Source organism: Xiphophorus hellerii, chromosome 22 (genome assembly GCF_003331165.1).
Source record: "Xiphophorus hellerii strain 12219 chromosome 22, Xiphophorus_hellerii-4.1, whole genome shotgun sequence".
NCBI lineage: Eukaryota > Metazoa > Chordata > Actinopteri > Cyprinodontiformes > Poeciliidae > Xiphophorus > Xiphophorus hellerii.
Genome location: NC_045693.1, coordinates 24519778 through 24540128, shown reverse-complemented (window position 1 = coordinate 24540128; position 20351 = coordinate 24519778). Strand labels below are relative to the sequence as shown.

Genomic DNA, 20351 nt, shown 5'->3' with positions numbered 1-20351 from the left:
ATGACTTTGCTATTAATCTGAAAGCCCTCCAATCATCTTGTTTGTGTGAAGGGAAATATTGCATCTGTCTTTCAGGCAGCTGACTTGCAGTGGACAGCAGCAGGTGCACTGCAGGTGAGCTAGACTCCAAGGAAAAAAAAACTCTCTGGATCCTAAATTGGAAGGATTTTAAACAGGAGAAAAAAAACAAAACTACGTGGAATATTAGTGTCTTTGAAGTGAAAAGTTTTACATGTATCATAAAAGGACTTGATTGCGGGGCGTGCCCTGGTGGCGTGGGGGTTGGCGCGGCCCGTATTTGGAGGCCTTGGGTCCTCGACGCGGCCGTCGCGGGTTCGACTCCCGGACCCGACGACGTTTGCCGCATGTCTTCCCCCCCTCTCTTTCCCTGTTTCCTGTCGGCCTACTGTCACGTAAGGGACACTGGAGCCCACAGAAGACCCCCTGGAGGGGTAAAAAAAAAGACTTGATTGCAATATGAAGCTTACTGAGGAAAGAAATGGGGGGAAAAAAACACTTTTTTTCCATGACAAGGAAGTACTCTCAAATATCAACAGAATAAAAAGTGTATTTCCCTTTTATGCACTGGAATACTTACATGTCTGCAAGTCTGGATCTGACCTGTGCTAAATGCCGACATTACTGAAAAGGCTTTGTTTCAAGACTCGTAAAAACTGTCGATGCCAAAGTATGTCTTCACCAGCCAAACATCCGCTTTTTGTTCATGTTTTCAAGGACAAATTGGAGTCGAGTACATTTACTCTTCGGTTTTAGAGTTGCATTTGCTCGAACTCCAATGAGCCAGACTTGATGGAGTAACAGTAGGCCAGGATGTTGCAGCTCTCTTCAAGCCGTGCTAAACCCAAATACTCAAGGCATAAGAAAAGAAAGAAAGAAAGAAAGAAAGAAAAAACAAATCCAAATCCTTCCCTATCTTTGGAGTCGACTCCACGGTCGCCTCGTTTCTGTAAACTGTGGTGGGAAGTGAGCGCCGGTGCTCGGTGCACCCGGAGAGGGGCCATGTTGACCCCATTACACAGGCAGATATCTTAAATGTTTGCACATGTGGACTGTGATGCTGTTTGCAGCCGTTGAGCTGCTTAGCAGGCCCCCAAAAGCCCTGAGGGACCCTCTCTTTCTCTTCTCTTTGCTCTCCCTCCCCCTTCCTTCTTTCTCCCTCTTTTTCTCTCTCTTTCTCTCTCTCCTGGGCTCCATCATTATCGCCCACATGCTTTTCCAGAGACGTCCTGAGTGAAACAGCTCGACGGCTTCGATGGCTATCACATGTTCCTGCTGAGGAGGGAGGCAGCTGTGAAAAGTACATCTTGAGACCTACGTTTGCACCAAGTTTTTCTTTAACATTGTTTTAATTAGTTGGGTTTTGGGTTTTTTTTTGAATCCGGCCAAACTTTGACTACTTTTAATGTGAATCTCTGATCAGTACTGTTAGATCTGCGTTTACCACATGCACTGGCATTCACATCTCAAAGGGACAACGCGGATTTTAGTTCCATGCTGGGTTCTGAAATCAACTGCCTGAATGTTGAGACTTGATGTCCTCGTCCTGCTGCTGGTGAGGAAATGAAACCTGCTGCAACAGCTGCAGACTAACATTTATCTGCTGTCTTTGAAACCCTTTAACGTTTTTCTAAGTAGGAGATTATGAAAATTATTTGTTAATAACTTTCAACTCCCAGCATGAGTTCGACTCATGATCGGTTCCTTTGTCCGTCCGTTCCCGTCTCTCTGTCCCTTTCCTGTTGGGTTACTATCAAATAAAGCCCACTAGTGCCCAAAAAAATCAGCTTTGGCTTCATAAGATCCAGATTATATTCTACCAGCACTTCATAGGCTTGTCCAAATCTTCTACAGCAAACTTTAACATGCTATTTCTTCAGCAGTGTGAATAGAAACTGCTGCTGTTGAGTGACTTGCTTATCGTTTAGCGTATTTCCAGGCTTTGCTGCAGCTCGGAGAGTGTTCCACAGTTCTTGGGACAACTGTTTAGATTAATCTTTAGACTCTTTTTTCAGAATATGATGAGGGAGACCTGGTTTATGATGAAATGGTGGTTCTTTTCACTTCTGAAATATGATTCCAACACCACTCGCTGGACCATTCAAACGTTTAGAAATGCCACTGTAAAGGTTGAGTTATATTTGCGTTTTTGAAAGGTCACGTCGCGCCAAGACAGTGGTACGGCGTTTAAAGTTTGACGCACACGTTGGAGCGGCATTCTCATAAAAAGAGCCTTCATAGAGGGATTATATACATGCCGGTGCAAGAGCACCTTTCCAATCATCCAATCTCATTTTCAAGAGTGACCTGGCAAGGTAGCAGCAGTGTTTACAATTTCTAAACGCTTACAGACTTCAGCTGCTTTCTTGGCTTCCTACACCTTTTTGCGCATCATTTTCTTCATCTGTTCGGTATATAAAACCTACACTTGCTTCACAAGAACAGAGATATTTGAGCTTTAGTGTTGGCCAGAACAGTAACAAAGTTCTGTCTGGCCAGGGAACTTCATACTTCACAAGAACCCAGTGGTAGAAATCTTAGGAAATTGTCACTGGTTCCTGCCTTTGCAGCATTAATAGTGGTTGGATACCAGGCAACAAAGAAGTTTTGCCCAGATGTTCTTGCAGCCCCAGGAGAGAGAATAAATTCTTTTGTTCTTGCAGAGTATGTGTAGAGTTTTTTTTTTCCCCCCCATTACTTCATTTGTGGACTAATTTGCTTTGATTCCTTTGCACATGTGGACTAGTTGGGTCATTGCCAACATCTTGGGTGAATATTATGTCAACAGCCCAATTAGAAATTTTCTAGCTGAGAAAAAAAAGTTGATGTTGATATGCTTACCTTACTGTATACCACTGTGCGGTGAATCTCGAGTTGAAACCACACATTTACATACAGCTTATAAAAAGACATGACCTTTTTCTCACTGACATTAAATCAGATGAAACTTTTCCTGTTTGATGTTGTTTAGGATTATGACTGAGGTCAAGGGGTTGGGCTCCTTCCTCAAGCTTCTCACAATGGCTTCCTTTAATTTTTCTGCTGTAGAGCTCTTGTAACTGAGCGCGTCAGGTTTGGAGGCTGCTTTGCTCCCACACGACCTTTCAGCTCTGTCAACAAGTTTACTGCGAGAATGAGGTCAAGGCTTAGGGATGGCCACTCTACGTCTTCGTCTTTGTCTTAAAGCCACGTTGGAACTAATTTGGTGGTCTGCTCAGGATCTTTGTATATTTGGAAGACCCATTTATACTTTAACTTCCTGTCTGATGCCTAAAGATGTTGCTTCAATATTTCCATTTCTGTTTTGTGAAGTGCACCAGTCCCTGGCGAAGCAAATCACCCCCACAATATGATGCTTCAGCAATCTCAGGCTTGCAAACACCCCTTTTACCTCCAAATGGAACAATTGTCATTATGGCCAAAAACTTTCAATTTACAATCATCAGAACTACCGGACATGTCTCTAGAAATTAGGGTCTCTAAATGAATTGGCCAAATTCCTACCTGGCTTTTCCTGATACTTTAGGAGTAATTGCTTCCTCCTGACTGCATGGCCTTTCAGCCCAAGTCGGCGTAGAAACGGTTTCATTGTTGATAACTCCAGGTTCAGCGAACAATTTTGTAAGATATTTTGCTTTTGAGGAGATTGATTCACACAAAAACAGTCACCTTTGGGATTTGGAACCGACTGGTGGCTTTGGAGGACGTTCCCATGTCGTCTCACAACACGCTCCTCCAGGCATAATGCACCCAGAGCAGTGGAGGTTCATTGCCTTCCAGATGTCTTGCCTTATTTGATTTGACCACATGTTACACAAGGAAGCAGTGAGTATATGGTACGCCTCCATTTAACGCAAATATTGTCAGTGAGCCTACTAGAAGGTTACAAAGCTCCAACATCATCAACCAGGCCTTACCAACTTGCTTAAAGGCAACATCTGACTTTTATCTGGTTTCAACTAGATACAAGTTTGACTTGTTAAATGGAACAAGTAATCATACTCTATTTTACTAAAGTGCCCATGTAGCACTGTGCAAAAGTCTTGGGTCAGCTCACATTTCCTTGGGATTTTCTTTCAAGACATTGAAATATTTTGAATTGATCTTACTCTATGTTTCCGGCTTTTGTTTTGGAAATCTCAACCTTATATTCCACCCTCCCCTCCTTCCATCTCTTTGAACACTTTGTCAGTTCAGTACCAGATAATTTTCAGACTCTTTGTTTGTTATGCCACTAAGCTCGTCGGGGTACAGTTGCAGCAGGTAACACTGAAAAGCAAGTTTGAGAAACACCAGAGAAACTACCAATCATGTCCAAATTCTGGGATTTGAAGACAGGAACCATTTCTAAAGCTAACTGGAAAATTCTGCAGGTTGGACACTTTAAATCTGAGATGCGTGGAATAAACCAGAAAAGTTTCATGGGGAGTTGTGGGGGTTTCCTCTGTGTTCTCTCTCGTTTTATTAAAGGCAGAAGAAGGTAAGACACACATTTCGATTCGATTTTCTCACAGACCCTGGCCACTCTTTAGTATCTAGAAAGTACTTCCTTGTCCTTCTCAAAAGCAAGAGCTACATCCATCGTACATGTTATAAACAGTTACTTAAAAAAACAAATATAGAAATAAAAATGTACAACATACACGAGATATATATAATATAATTTTTGCTCTTACTTTGTTTTGTTGTTTTTACAGAGGTAAAAATGCTAAGTGTAAAAAAAAAAGAAAGAAAAAAGATCCAAATTAGTACAGTGTTTTTTTTTTTGTTTGTTTTTTTTTACCAATTCTTTTTGTCGTTTTCGATTTAAATACACAAGATAAGGTGGATGTGTTCAGGCACTTTGTTAATGGCTCTGACATGTGAGATCAGTGTAAAAAACAAAACAGAAGACAACAACACACAGACACTTTCTGAACGGATTGGCCCAGTCCCTGATGCATCGTCGTTAATGGATCCAAAATTAGTAGAACAAAGCCAGACTGCAAGTTGATCCCAGTATCTTCGGATCAAGGAACAGGATGGAGAGGCTGGAGAGGATGCCACGTAAATACACACACACACACACACACACGCCTTCATACAGTGACACACAAGTGGGTACAGGGGACAGGATGTGTCGAACAGACACAACCAGGGGGGAAAGAGGACATCCTTAAACACTTTTCAGCTACAGTAAAAGGACATTTCCTTGGCAAAACAATGAGGGCTGGAAGCTTGTTTTTAGAATCGCAGACGTCTTTTTTACACTTTGTGCTCTCCGAGGGATTCCTACTGACGTCCTGCCTCGTTTCATCTTTAAACGGCCTATTGTGTTCACCGTCACGTTCCAGACGCTGCCATCACAGAGGCCAAGGGCTAAAGAGACAGTAAAACAGCAGGTGGGACAACGTTCCCACTTTTTTTTTCTTTTTTCTTTCTGCATTTGCTGTAAAATTCAAAGCGCTCGCAAACCCCACCTGCACCCCCTTTTACATAAACTTTAACCATTTCTTTCCCAATCAGTCACAGACGAACCCACACTTTTGTTGCTGAGCCAAATCTGGCATGAGGGCAGGTTGAGGGCTGAGGGGACGATTTAGGGCAGAGATTAATAGCACACGCTGGTCACATGTGGTTTCAGCAAGTTTGTTTCTCATGTTCACAACAACTTTTAATGCCTGAGACGGACAGACTGACGTTTGGCGATAAACCAAGAAGCTTTATAATTAACAGAGAATAAGTGAAATAAATCAAGGGGGGTATGCGTTTTATTCTGAACCCCCTGGAAGTCATCTTACCTTTGCAACAAACGGTCTGATCATATAAAACATTCACTTCTTTATTTCTGTTTAGATTTCGGAGAAATGGGTGGCTTTTAAAGAGCCTTAAAATATTAGAATAAAATAATATAGAAAAGAGATCCAATTATATTATGTGCTAACTGACCTGTCCGTGTATTCAGCTGATCCTTTGGGTCACGAGGCACGGGCTGGTCATGAACGTATACCACGGTTTTAAAAAGATACCCTTTCAAAACGGCACGGATTTTCTGCCATACTTTCAATAAAGTGTAAACTTTGTTTACTGAGATGAGGGAGAAAGTGCCAGAGTGACTAGAAATGTGTCATTCTGCTGAGCAACGTTAGCCAGCTATCTGCAAGAAGGCTACTAGACATTTTGCCTGAAGAAAATGTAACTATCAGGAAATATTTACAGTCACAAAGAACACAGGCATTCATCCCTATATGGATCATCAGTCCATGGTTTGTGTATTTCAACTCGCGTTGCTCTAAAAGCATGCTCTGAGTTGGATGTCTGTAAAGTAGCAGACTGCAGGCTAGCTTCCAAGCTAACCATGTAATATGAACTTGCTCTGCTTGTGTAACTCAAAGAGCAGAAGGGGTTTAATATTATCTGCATTAGGCATGTCTGCTTTGAAACTACTGTTAAATGTAGGCGGTGTTTATTTTATATTGTGGCTATGTATCAAAATGAAAGCACCAATTATCAACACGGTATTACATTTAAGCAGAAGTATGACTCATTTTTGGTTTTCTCTTTAAAGTAAAAGCCATTTATTTTGGGGTTAATTTTAGTGATAGTGATGAGTCTTTTTTGTCTTTCCTTGCAGGGAGCTTATTATGGACCTTTTTTGTAAGACAAGAGTACAATTCGTCAGGCCTGTGCTGTTCCATATGTGACCAGTGAGAAAGTTTGGGATTTGATGGTTAAAAAAAAAAAAAAATCAAGGGTGCGGTGATTGTGTATCGCAGGCAAACTAGAGTCCATAGCTTACATATGTAGTGAGAACTTTTTTTTTTCTCTCCAAATTTCCTTGAAATTTCTTGTTACAAAAACAGCTTAAATCACGTCCAGTTGAATAGTTTGATTGTTGCAGACATCTTTACAGAGACAAGTGAAGTTCAGACTGAGACTCCACATTTTAAGGCATATGGGCACAAATAGTTAAACGGTATGTGATTATTATTTCAGTGTTTGACCAAAAAAATAAAAAAATCCTGATTTCTGGATGGAGGCTCTTGCTTTGCTGAACAAATCGAGCTGACTGGAATTGTAAGACTCAGTGGGCGACCTGGTTAAGGGAATTTCTAGGCACTGTTTTAAGGTCATGAGAAAGATGAAGGGATGCTAGATTATCGTAGCTTTACTTGAGGCCACGTTGAATCACTCTTCTAAGGGTAGGAGATGAGTAAATAAATAGGATTTAAAAAAAAAAAAAATCTTTGGAATATCTTAAGAGTATTAAAAGGATAGATTACATTCACTGAAGAGAGATTCTGTGAAGGTATTATCGCTAATAATTCCCTTACCTGTATTAGAAAGATGTCACATTGCAGCGAGTTCGTAGAAAGTGTTGAAATCGTCAGAGCAGTAGACCTTTGATGGCTAGCTAGCTCAGCTTAAGCTGATTTTAAAATATCTAACTGCGACTGTTCCGTATTCATGGAGATCAATGCTAAATCAGCAAGATACTAAACGCTTACTTTCACAAGACATCATCGTTGAGTTGTTGCCATTTTCTCAGTCAAATATTTGTGCTACGATACAAATTTAAGTTGGTGGAGGCTACTAACTAAAAACAAGTCTGTTAGACCAAAAGCAGCTTTGCAACGTTAACTATTTTTCTTTTTTTTTTTTTTAGTGCATCAGGCTTGACTGATTCCAACCTTCCAGGGTCTCTTATTGGTTCTGATTTCATTTTTGACAGTGGATTTTGGAAGGCGTGCCAATTCACATTAGCTAGCCATTTTAAAATGTGTAACTCTACCATGATATCAAACCTCAATGTTTATGCTAACAGGGAGAAAAAAAATCAATAACTAATGGCAAGACACACTGCTGGTTGGAAGCAGAAGTGTAATCTAAAGTCTCTAGAGTGTTCGATTATGAACGAAGGCATTTATATAAAAACCTCACCAAATAATAAACTAGAAGAAAAAGTTTCTACTTTAAAGGTCATTATTTGACATGTAGTGAAATGCATCTAAATTCTTTCACATTTAGGAACCTAAAAGCCGTCCTGAAGATTCAGTCAAGACCATTTTTAGCTTAGTCTACCGTCATGAACATGCATGTTCATCTGTGCATATGCAAAAAGTCTTATTTCCAAGGTTCCATAAGACTACAGCTGCGTCACGTCAGTCTAATCTCGAGTCCACCAAAAGGGGAGTGAACTGTTGACTTTTGTGACAGGCTTGTCTTTAATGCATTCCTGAGCTTTTCCAGGTCTTGTAAGTTGTTTAGAAATCATTCCGACAGCACAACTTCTCCTAGTGACGTTGACATTGTTCGGCGGAGAAAAGCGACAAGCCTCTCGACGGCCTCTTGCAGAAGCGTAGACGATCGATATCCGCAGCTGTAGTGTCATAGTTCCACAAACATTTTTAGTTATACTGACCAAATCAGATGTAACGGGGAGTCCATGTGAGGATTTATTGACGTTTCTACAAACTCGCTCTGATAAGACGTCTGTCTGCTCACAAGAAAGGGACATGTTGCTGATAATACCTTCACAGAACCTCGCTTCAAAAATCCAAACTGTGCCTTCAAGATTTGTACCGCATTTGTTTGAGCGAGGAAAGATGTCCGCAGAGAACTATGAAGAGTGTATACATTAGCTTTACTACAAGCTGCAGTACAGACAACAAAAGGCCTCAACTTACACTCGTATAAACACACATGTACGCGCGCACACACATTCCCAAAGAGGTGTAGTGTCTGATTTCTGTTGAACTGAACAGGCCTGATGTTTGAACAGAAAATAAACAATATGGCCACAGAGACATTAAAGGAAAGAAAAGAAAATACAACAAAGAATTCAAGTTCTTTGAGGCCAAGTCAATGTACAAATATAACAATATAAAGTACCTGCATATGTGATACATGACGTATAGGTTGGCTATAAAAAAGGCCCCCTGAAAAAGACTGCTCTCTCTTTAGAAACAAAGCATGAAATGGCCACATGGAGAGCTGAAAGAACTGTCTGCCATAAGGGGGAGCTTATCTTCCCAGGCTGTTCACAAAATGGACCAACTGTTTTTTTGTTTTTTTTCTTATTTGGCTTATTTCAGTGTCTGGAATTTGTAGAGAAACCCAGAAAAACCAAGGCAAGAGAGCGAACAGCCGCGACCACTTCTTCCTCCTCTTTGAGCTTTTACCCCATCCCTCCTTTTCTCTGCGTTTGCGTTGGGTTAAGGTTTTTATTTTTTCCGATGTTTCCTCTGAGAAGATTCCAAGTACGACATCTCAGCTCTGGGCCTTGTGTCGGCCTCCGCAGCAGCCGCATGCGAGCCCCACCCGGTGGCAGGCGTGTAGGGGCGGGTAGAGGCAGAGGCACGGCGCCACTGCGGACAAGCCTAGCAAAGCCAACCAACGGGTGCCAAGTCGGCCCCCGCCGCTACCCTCGCCTCCGTCGCAGGAGCAGGGGTCCGAGTACTCCCCCTCTGGGTCAGACATGCAGTGGTAGAGCATGGTGTCTGCCAGCCACATGCAGCTGACACGTCGAATGCACACTCGCAGGGGATCTGGGGCGTCCTGGCACCGTCCTCTCCGATTTTCGGAGAGGTAGAAGGCCTCGCCGCAGTGCTCGCACTGAGCACGCTCCAACCCGTTGTCCTTCCGCCCCTTCCTTCCATTGGAGGACGGGGAAGAGCTCGTGAAAAATGACCGAGGCTGGCTGGAAACGACAGAAGAGAAGGGTTGGTGGTAGGGGCCGCTGTGACCCTTAGAGGTCAAGGATCCTAGGGCGGGGTCAGAGTCTGAGGGTGACAAGGAAGGTGCCAGCGGGTAGGTATAGTCGTGCTTCTGCGCCTCTGTTTTGTCAAAGTGTACATAGGACTCTGTCTCATCCGGGTGGATGTATCTATCACGCACAATGGCGTGTCGGTAGTCCTCATAGCCCGTGTTCCAGGAGCGATCTGCCTGGCGTCCAAGGTAGCGTTCTGTGCTTCGCTCCCAGCTGCGCTCCCGGGGGTTGATTCGGACAATTTCCTCATCCTCGAAGGTGACGTGTCGAGGAATCCGAGACAATGGCTGAAGGGGAGAGACAGAAAGAACCTTTACTTGGACAAATGTCATTAGACAAATATACAATACAGGTACACCTGGTTAAGAGCATTAAAATAAACTTGTCTGTAAACCAAGAAAAATCTCACTGAGGCCTACCAAGTTACTGTCGATCACACTACATCTCCCATAATACACTACCACAACAACTCACCTTTGCACTAGTTGTACTTGTGGGAAAGTCAAATGCAGTAAGAAAACTGATTGCACTTTTTGTGGTTGCTGTGCAATAACAAACGAGTGCATTCACATCAACCCTGTCTAGTCTACTTTAATCAAACTAGTTTGTTTCCCTAGAAAGTCCGGTTCATTTGCGGAGGCGTGAATGCACAATCGTACTCTAACGCGATTAGAGCAATCCCTCAAAAGCAATCCCTTGTCCACCTAAAAACCTAGGTCTCGGTTTGGTTGAAGTGAAATCTGATGTAGTTCCAATGCATATGTGACTGCCAAGGAGAGTGAGAGACCCCTCGAAAAGCAGGAACCGAGCAACAGTGCATGGCATTCTGGGTATTTACAACCACAAGAAATGACTCATGGTCTTTTATCAAAGACAAAAGAGAAATCCTACAACTACAAAAATCTGACGCCATTCCAGAAGAAAAAGGAAGAAGGAAGTTGCGCTCAGTGTCTTTTTCAGAGGTTTTCATGACATTTCCTTCAGTGGTTCTTGGTGCAGTGCCACCACAGGCGAGGTGATCAACAGGTTCTTCAAAGGGTTTGGATCGTTTGACAATGCAGAGTGAAAGCAAACCACATCAGCTGAAATTGTATCAAATGTCGGGAATTTGGCCCGTAATCGAACCGAGTCTACTGGACTATCTGGACATGCATCACATGGTCAAAATAGTGATAGAAAGGCAGTTGCACTAATCAATGAATAGCTAATACTTGAGAAGATGCACATATCTATTCAACTGTGAATAAAGGAAACCCGTTTACCTGGTCCAAGTAGTAGTGGTCTGTGAGGCGGTAGGAGTCATGCAGGTCATGTCGATGTCCTGGCGTGCACTTGTGTCTCTGAGGAAGGGGCGAGGACTCGAGCGGCGTCAGGGAGCTGTCCAATTTCTGAGAGGAGTTGGATGAGCTGTCTGTGGCGTTCTGAGTGTACAAACAAACACAGGATGCGTGCTCAATCGCTGCTTTCTCATTGGACGTGGCAGACGAGTACACCGTGATTGGACAAACAAAAACAGGAAGCCTTGTAGCAGCGCTGATTGGGAAAAAAACAGGAAAACACGTGAAATGTTTTTTTTTGTCAGAGCCACTTCATCAAAGCTTGGATTACTGCACGTCGAGTCAACATTCAAGATATGAAGAGGCAGCAACATAACTGAGACCATCTTAGAGACCACAAAACCTTTTTAATACTCAACAACAAAGATCGTAAAATCCCTTGCAATCTGTCACAGCAAAAAGATTGCTTAAACGTTTAGTGAAGAAGAAGCACAGATAACTTCAAAAATGCTCCACATAAAGTATGTGGTGCAACTCAATATTATAACTCAAGACATTTGCACACGGTAACCAGAGTCGCCTTTTTTGGCCTCTCCAACACACACCCCAGGAACCCCCTCTGATCTTAACTCTTCTAGCCTCACAACAACCTGTCCTCCTCTCTCCCCCATCGCACTTTTCCCCACATTCCGCCCCTTTTCCTCTCTTGCCGGCACATGCAAGAGAGGCATATGCGCTGCTCTGCATATGCCTAGATGTGTGTGTGCACAAACAGTGTCCCGTTCCTCTTCCGCTAAAGGCTGTCAGGGCTCAAATCCAACCCAAGCCGTGGCCAGACACAAGGCAGGCGGGCTGTTGCCATGTAGTTCTCAGACAGACACATTTTCAGACGGAGCAAACCAGGGGTCATCCTCTGAGGGCACCGTCTGACAGTCAGGTTGGTGCTGCTCCTGTCTCATCATGTCATCATGGTTATTTGAGTGCAAGGGTAGGTGCTATTCAAGCTGTGGTTCAGTCCGGTGAAAGGGGTGAAAGAGTGTAACTGGACTATGACAGGCTAAATAAGTCACTGGTGATTAAGAAAGAGCGTGTTAGAGGAATAGTGTCTTACAAAGAGCTACATGTTTACATTACTATGATTATTAAATATGTAAAGACAGTATAAAATTCTTCTTCAAAGCCGCAGTATGTAATTTTTATTTACATTTTTTCGTTTTTTTCCATATTTGTTAAAACCATCACCATGTCATGACAGTACAATATGAGACACAGAATCTGTGCAAAGACTGAGCTCCGCCACCTTCTCCCAGTGCTACCATTGCCGTTTGAAGAACAGCACCTCTCCCGGTCAAAAACAAACCAATCAGAGCCAGGAGGAGGGTTAGAGCTGTCAATCAACCTCATGTATTCGCTGCTTACTGTGTTGATGGAGTAGAAACAACTTACCGTGACAGAAAAACTGCATATCCGCTGTCATCAGAATGCTAACTAGCCTTCCAGGCAGGAATGCTAATTAGCCTTAGCGTTTCGGGCAGTATATCAGTCTGATATTATTATTATTTTATACTTCAGTGAACAGGGAAGAAAATTCCATACAGTTTGATTGTATTATATGTATGGCCAACAGTGATATTAAAACTATAGCAACACTGTAGCTACAATATTGTATATTACATTTTTTATTACTCTATTTAGATATTTATATTATGTACTTATCCTAACCTGATGTAGCTCTTCGCATGCCAACTTTCGCCAACAAGGACTGTGGCTTACACAAAGTATGTTTTTTCTTTATTTAAAATAGAAGCCTAATGTCCAATCTCAAGATAAAAGGTTTTGTTCAAAGGTTAGCAGTGCTCAACATAGCTTGTTATTCGAGAAGGAGTTGTTCAGTTGCTGAGTTGACTGCTACCATTCGCTAATTCAATAATCTAAACACACTCAAAAATACAATAATCACATAGATCTTCATTCAGTCATTTGTGCTTTGATGTGCTAAGCTGCTAGCTGAAGGTTTAGTAGCCACTTTTGCATGGCAGCATGTTCTGAGCGGTACTAAGCACAGAAAAGAACACTAGTCTAATGCGACTGCTGTCCAACACATCCGGGTAATATTGAGACAGTCTGAGGACCCTCTGCTATTGAGTTAGCCACCAGTTGTAATAACCTTTGGTCCAGCTGGTAGATAGAGGATATTGATCGGATATCCAATATTGGATATCGCTGACAAGTCTTCCTATCTTGGCCTGTGATCACGGTTTGCATGCCAGTGACTCTTTATGAATGTTGAAACTGCAAGCACCTGTTCAACATGCAAACACTTGTAATCATAAATATTGGGCAAATTAGAATGGTGTTCAGTGTGCATCACCTGTAGGTTACATACAGTCCTGGGACATGTTATCTGCAAGCATTTTGAACCCCTCCATTACATACCACTTCAGATCAAATCTGGGATGTTATTTGAGCTATATGACCCAGATCTGGTGTGTGTGTCGGTCTGCTCTGTCTGCTGAAGCCATCCCCATTATATCCTGCTCCCCACATGGATACTGCCATGCCGAGAATTTCCCCCAGCTTTCTTACAAAGCCCTGAAAGCAGCTAGCCAAAAATAACATAACATACTGCCTCTGCTCCTGGTCCCGCCCCCCCCTGCAGAAGCCATTACTGGGGGGAAGGAGGAGTGGATACGGTACAAAACCAGTCTGACTCTGGCCTCCATGGCTGCAACTAATTCAAAACACAGACCAGACTTTCTGCAGCTGAGCCCAAACGCCACAAGAGGACAGAGAAAGAGGGGAGAGTTTATATTACTGGACATCCTTTTGCTGTGTATTCCAGTCCAAGGCTGGACGGAGGGTATTTCAGGTTATTTTCTGATACAAAACATGCCCAGACTAAAAGCCCAGGAGGAGTCATCCTTCAGCAGGCCAATCTTGCACGACCTAGAATTGCTTCAATAGTTTTCACTCTCCCTGTTGTGAATGAGCCAAAATAGACACAGAGACAGGAGATGTGCAGAACGGGGGTGGACTGAGTTAAGTTTAGGTTTGATGAATGAGGAATAATTTAGGGAAGTCCGTCATTGCTCGCGCAAGACAGGAAGAACTAAGGTCCTGTTGCACAGAGCCGCTCTTCAGTTAAACCTTAACAATTTTGTCCAGCTTCCTCCCACAGTCCAAAAACATGACTGTTAGTTTAATTGGTCTCTCTAAATTCTCCCTAGGTGTGAGTGTGTGTGTGCATGGTTGTGTGTTCTGTCTGATTCTGTGTTGCCCTGCGACAGACTGGCGACCTGTCCAGGGTGACCCCGCCTCTCGCCCGGAACGTTAGCTGGAGATAGAGACCAGCACCTCCCGACCCCACTAAGGGGCAAGGGTGTTAGAAAATGGATGGATGGACTTTTGTTGTGATCCAGCCGCTCGTTTACACACCACCAGTGACCGGAGCCTCTCACACCAGCACTTTTTGACACTTTTCTGTAACACCCCCGTAGAGGTGTGAAGTAGTCTGCTTGTATGAAAACGCACATGCGCAGAACACACAGCTTCAGGGTTTCTTTTGCGCATGTGTAGGGAAGATAACAAAACAATGGCGGATAGCATTGTGCTGTGTTGGGCTACTTAACATGTTCAGTTTAACACAGTGTGTGTTACATGAGGACTTTGTTCGTGGGACACGGATACGGGTTTTTTTCGCAATGAGATACCAGCTAGTGAGATGGAACTAAGGGTCAAAAGCGCAGATGCATTCAACGACATGCTGAAACCACAGCGCCATCTAATGCCCTGGCATGACAACTGCAGTTGACTCGAAGCGTCTTGGCGGTGCCATTGAAACATGGACCTTTTTCCCAGTCGACATCCAAAAACACCAGCAGTTTTCAGGCAGCAGTCTCGTGTAAACCTGAGTAAGCTGTTCTCACTATAATTTAATTCCTACAGCTCTAAGTAAGAGGGAAAGTCTAAAGTTTCAACCAAAACAGCAGCACAATCTCTGACTTATCAAAGAAGTCAGAGATTAAAGATTCACAACTCATAGCACTTGTGGTATAAGCTCAATACCACAATTATCCTGAAATTTAGACAAAATATTGCTAAAGCGAGAACTCTGATCAAAGTGGTTAAATGCTAGCATCACCTGCAGCTGTAATGCTAAAGAGAAACATACAGGCTACATGTATGCTCTCTGGGTATTCTAGATTAAAAACACAGATAGGACAACTCATGGTAGACTCTTTAAAAGAAGGCAGACAAAAGGGGATTGCTTTGTATTTATTATATGCTAAACAAATCCTACTAAACTGGAAATATTAAACATATTTTTGTAACTCATAAGGTTTTGTTAACTGCTGCAACATTAAGTTTGGTCTGAAATATACAAGTCTTTATTTTACAAAATAATAATAATGCAGTTTCTCTACCAACAAAAGAGGACTGCTTCGAATTTGTTCCGCTGAAATCTTCTACAGTATTCCCCGCACCACCATCCTTCCCCCGAAGCCTCACCTCTCCACTCCTGCTCATGTGTTTGTGTGTGTCTCTGTGGTGGCTGTACACTCCCAGCAGAGCACCTATTAGTCTTGGCCCTAACAGACAGCTCGAGTCAAAGATGAACCACGAGGCACTTCCTCTCGTAAATCAGCAGCCCCGCACTAAGCTGGGAAACAGCTGCTCTGCGCAAGCTCGGCGGCTTCTCTCCCTTCCAAATGGGAGGGCGCAAAGATAGTGTGTGTGTGTGTTTGTGTGTGCGCGGAGGGAGTTGGTGGGATACAGGAAGTGACCTTGTGACCCTGCCTGCTGGCTCAGGTGTCAGATTTCAGTACTAAAGGAGGAGGTAAATGGTGGGTTAGCATAAAATGCCTTTAAGCTGACCTAAGGTGGAGAACTATCTGCTGTGGCAGGTATGCATAACAAAAGACTAATATTAAATCCTGAGCTGATAAGATTTAGCTTGCAAATGTTTCACGCAGAAGAACAGCAGTACAGGACATCATTCTACGTTTCACTTCAGCTTCTTCGAGTAAGCTCTTAAATTACATAAGATTTATAGACGGTAGAAGATTAGATGCTGTCATGTCTAGTTTGGTGTATTGTGATATTTTAAGCACAGCCCTTTATTAGGATGCCGTGCTAAAGTTTCTAAAGGTGAATTCACTCCAGCCCTGTTTAGTCCGCTTTAAACAAACTCCAGTTAGTCTACAAAGTCCAGTCTGTTAAGGGAGGTGTGAATGTGTAATCAAACTCTGATGCAGGCCAAAAAAGCAAACTCCGGTCCACCTAAAAACCCAGGTCTTGGTTCGGTTGAAATGAACAGCAGCACAATTCAAATGCATATGGAAACCCCTCCGAATGCAGGAAGCAAACTACATTCTAGGTAAATACAACCAAAACCAACCAAAAAGTCTAGTGCTATCGCCAGTGGAAACATGTTGCTCAATTAGTTTGGTTCATTTGGCACAATAAAAGCGAACAGCACTACATGAAACTATAAGAAATGCTGCAATTTTGGTCACAAAACCAACCAAGTCTCCTGGACTCGCAAGTGTGAAAACACTGTAAAAGTATCACAGTATTCTTGGTATATTTTGACTTTTTAGTCTCACAGTTTTGAGAAAAAATTGTAGCCTGGCCGTAATACTTTGCCTGTGGAGGTGACCTGAATTCAACGTCCAAATAAACAGAAGTTGTAAAACATGCTTGACAAACAAGATGGCGGTCCTGAGTGTGCTGACTATCACTCTGAACTATGGAAACCCAAGAGGTGGATTGGTGAAAAAAAAAAATGGATTTATCGCCCAGCCCTACTTTAAGTCATATATTCTGTATGAAGGAACATTTTTGAAACTTTTTAAAACCGTTGCCGTGGCTGACACTGGCAACCAGTTTTTAAGCCCAGGTTCTATATATGCCAAAGCTCTCTACGACAGTCCGGGCCATTCTCGGACTCTATGAAAGTGGCATGACGTTGTGTTGCAGCAACTACGTTATCCTGTGTTGCAGCATAAACAAAAGGAAAGCAGCAACACGATTACATGGCCAAATAGCACCGCCACTAAGGGCCTACTTCTTCTGTTTAGCTTCTGATGATTGCGATAAAAGATGCACTTCTAGAGCAACAAAATCTACTTCACTGCGTCATAAACTTCTGTAAAGTCAAAATTCTTCCAACCCATGAGACCTGAAGGTCTCAAGTAAGGGTCAAGTGAAATTTGTCCTGATCAGCTCAGGATTATTAGAGCTTAGTGATTTGAATCTGATTATTTTAGGGTGCATTCACACCAGCTCTGTATAGACCGCGTCGACCAAATTCTAGTTTGCTCACCTAGTTCGTTTGGGTAGGTCTGAATGCGCAACTGTACTTATATGGACCGAAAAAGTGACCTTCTGGTTCAACTAAAAATCTAAGCCTCAGTTCAGATGACATGAGCTATATAGTACGATTATGTATGTGAACGCAAGCAGACCAGAGACCGCTTCCAAAGCAGGAAGCAAACTGTAAAGCAAAGACTTCTGAATAAACACAACCAAAATAAATGCGTGAGTCTAGCACTAGCAGGAGAAATGGATTGTGGTCTTTTACAAAAGACAAAAGAAAAATCCTACAACCACTAAAATCTGACGCTATTCCATTTTTGTTTACTTCTTTTGAAGAAGAAGAAAGCTGCGCTCAATGTCTTCTTCTTTTTGTGCCGTTTCCTTCAATGATTCTTGGTGCAGCGCCACCACAGGCGAGAGGCGTGAGGTTTATCAGGTTTTTCAATTAGTTTGGTGTGTTTGATACAATGTAATATGAAAGAGAACCGCAGCACCTGAAAATGTATCAATTTTGGCCCCCAATTGAGCCGAGTCTACCTTTCAGGCGTGAAAAGACCCTTAGAGTATCAAGTTTTTGAGTTTTTGTTAACATGTGAATGGGAAATTAAAAGAAACAAAACACATTAGGGTTTTTTTTTTTTTTTTTTTTTGTCCTTGTCAAACATGTCATGTCGTGGGCTTCCTCTTCACATCACACATGCTCCTCTCCGTCCCCCGACCCTGCAGTGGGACCCGCAGCCAGCTCATACCTCAAACTATGATCCCCAATAGAAGATTACAATCAGTGTCGCGTAGTTCCTTAAAGAGCTACTTAGTTGCTTTTGGAGGAAGTAAGAGGGAGTTGAAACATTGCCTTGCGTGCTGAATGCAAGAGCTCGCCCGACGCCGAACGCTCTGAAACACGTTGCACAATAAAAGTTGGCTCTGCGACTTCCTCCGCCGATGCTCAGCTCAGAGATGAATCAACTTTGACCCCGTCTAACAAACAGACCAGCACGGTGCAAGGCAACCACAAATGTCCGGCCTGCAACCAGCAGCGTGGATGCGTCGCCGTGCATGAGTGAGATTCCTTTATCGTGCATTTGTCGAGGGGGGGGGAAAAAAAAACAAAACCAAAAAAAACCCCAATGAAATGTTAATGTTTTGGACTCATTTTCTTAGGGACTCTGTTCATTAAAAAAATGCTTACAGTGAAAACATCGTCGTCCCCCAGTTCTCCCTCGTTCTGGAGTGCCGTAGAGGAAGTCGTGGAGCCTGCGGAGAGGGAGACATCGCAGTGAGCAGCTCGGAAACGCAGCTCGATCTTTCATCTCTTTTAAAGATGCACTTGCAGCAATAACCGGCGGTCAGGTTTGACAACTTCTGAACGTAAACTTCCTCATCCTGTCGCATTATCAAAACTTTAGAAAAACTATTTTCGGAACACGTTCCCCCACATACTTTGAGCTCATTCACGTCCTCGCCAGGACCGACCGGTTTCACCTGCCATGTTTTGGACACCGCCCGCTAAACACCTCCAGTCATGAACCGGAGAAGTGTTTTCTCGCCTCTCTGACTTTGTAGAACTCTTAACTTCAACATGGAAGAAATGGACGCTTATGTGGTTCGAGATACACAAATTACAGTTTTGTTGCCGATTTCCAGTTTTCTTTTTTTTTTCTTTTTAAATCTTTGATCTCATACTGATTTCAGCAGAGCAATATTTCTCTTTAAGAACTATAAAGAGAAATTGATATTAGGAGATGTCACACTGTATGAGACGGTTTTCAAATGATTATTCAATAATTATTAAATGATTAAGGAGGCAGAATGTTTACATCTTATATTAGCATTAGCTATTGTGACTGTGTGTTTACTCTCGACAAAATGAAGACCTTAACATAAATTTCCACTCAAAAGTATTGCTTTCCCCACTTTAACCTTCCTGTTACCTGCTAAACTGACACTCTCTTTTTCAGTACTACTCTGAATAAATGTCCGACAAGACTTAAGAAAATCTAATTTCCTCTTTAAATCACTCGTGTTCTTCCACTGGGTATGGAATAAACAGATGACCGTGGTAGAAATTTACCCCAGAAAAACGCCTTGTTCGTGAGGTAACGTTTTTTATTTACCAAGAAGTTTTTCACAGGGTTTTGTGAAGAAACGGCTGCTGAAATCCATACATTTCAAATTTGTAGATATTTGTATCCAGCATTACAATTTATTAATATCAGATTTTAAAAAAACAGCTAATTATTAAACTTAACTAGAGCCATAATGTAGTTTAAATAATAACATCCATTTACAGTCATCTGTAGTTTAATAATAAGTAAAGAACAAATTCCTTCATTCAACATAAAATCTATGCTGCCCAAGATATATATTTACCTAAAATCATAGGTTTTTTTTTATCATGATATTTATTGTTGTACCACAAAATATTACGATCAAATTCTAAGTTCATATCACCCACCCCTATTGCCGAATAAGTACTGACATAGCAAATGTCTACCTGCTTATTACAGCCGCGCATAAAGTCAACATCTGACGTAGTCAAACACGCTGAATTTGCATTTTCTTGATTTGCAAAATTTTAAAAGTTCGCTCAAAATTTGCACGAGAATTAAATGGAAACACAGCTTGTGACGACCCACATTCCAGCACAGCGTACCTTCAGCCAGGTCTTCAATTGCTTTGTGCACCCCTCTGTCGAAGGCTCTGGCATCAGCTGGACACTGGAACGACAGGCCGCACCGCCTGTCCTCCACCTTCCAGTGGTGAAATGTCGGCATTGCGATAGTGTACACTATGTCCTTCTTCAGCGGACAATCCAGGATCACCTGTGCATCCAGCCAGTAGGAACTCAGCATCACTTCCCGTAGCAAAAACCAAAACACAAACGTTCACGGTATTTAAATTATTATTATTATTTTTTTTTTACCTGTTTGTCACGCAGCCGTTCCCCCCGGATGACGAACTGGGAACTGCTGGAGCCTGGAGAGATGCAT

General features: G+C 42.5%; 1 protein-coding gene across 1 annotated transcript in view; it reads right to left on the bottom strand.

Moving 5' to 3' along the window:
• Positions 1 to 4447: 4447 nt before the first annotated feature.
• The window catches only part of LOC116713842 (sprouty-related, EVH1 domain-containing protein 2-like), a 36601-nt gene continuing 20697 nt past the window's right edge, over positions 4448 to 20351 (bottom strand). Inside the window, 5 exon segments of the mRNA XM_032554127.1 lie at positions 4448 to 10053; positions 11029 to 11187; positions 18551 to 18615; positions 20015 to 20183; positions 20285 to 20350. Of these exon segments, the coding sequence (XP_032410018.1) occupies positions 9268 to 10053; positions 11029 to 11187; positions 18551 to 18615; positions 20015 to 20183; positions 20285 to 20350 (1245 nt within the window). The 3' untranslated portion in view covers positions 4448 to 9267.